We start from the raw sequence: 399 nt of genomic DNA on the forward strand, positions 1-399 counted from the left end.
CGCGCGCGCGCGCGTGCGTGTTCCGTAAGATATCCATCCAAAGACCAGACGCCACGCGTACCCACCTCTCAAGATCTGGCATCGCCCTGATCGACTTCTTCTTCCGCCCGTTGCAGATGAGGGCGGTGTAACTCCCCGATAAACAGGAGAAGAAGACGGTCGAGGTGGACGCCGAGACGACGGTGTAGGTGGTTGTCGACTGCACCGCGAACACACTCAGGATGTCATTTCGCGCGTTCTCGCTGCCCTCTCCCGCTGCGACCGCCGCCAGCACCAGCGCCACCGCGAGACACACGAGCTTCATCTGGAGAGGAAGGAAGTCCGGCCCGTAAGCTCTGTTCGGATCTGTGCTCGAATGTGAAATGGGCAGCGGCGCACGCATTTTTTTATATCTTTCAG

General features: G+C 59.4%; 1 protein-coding gene across 1 annotated transcript in view; it reads right to left on the minus strand.

Moving 5' to 3' along the window:
- Positions 1-325, minus strand: part of LOC119585495 — a gene marked incomplete at its 5' end in the record, with an annotated part of 964 nt that extends 639 nt beyond the window's left edge. The window contains 1 exon segment of the mRNA XM_037934140.1: positions 66-325. Within this exon segment, the coding sequence (XP_037790068.1) occupies positions 66-325 (260 nt within the window).
- Positions 326-399: the final 74 nt, after the last annotated feature.

This window comes from Penaeus monodon, chromosome 19 (assembly GCF_015228065.2).
Source record: "Penaeus monodon isolate SGIC_2016 chromosome 19, NSTDA_Pmon_1, whole genome shotgun sequence".
In the NCBI taxonomy this organism is placed as follows: Eukaryota; Metazoa; Arthropoda; class Malacostraca; order Decapoda; family Penaeidae; genus Penaeus; species Penaeus monodon.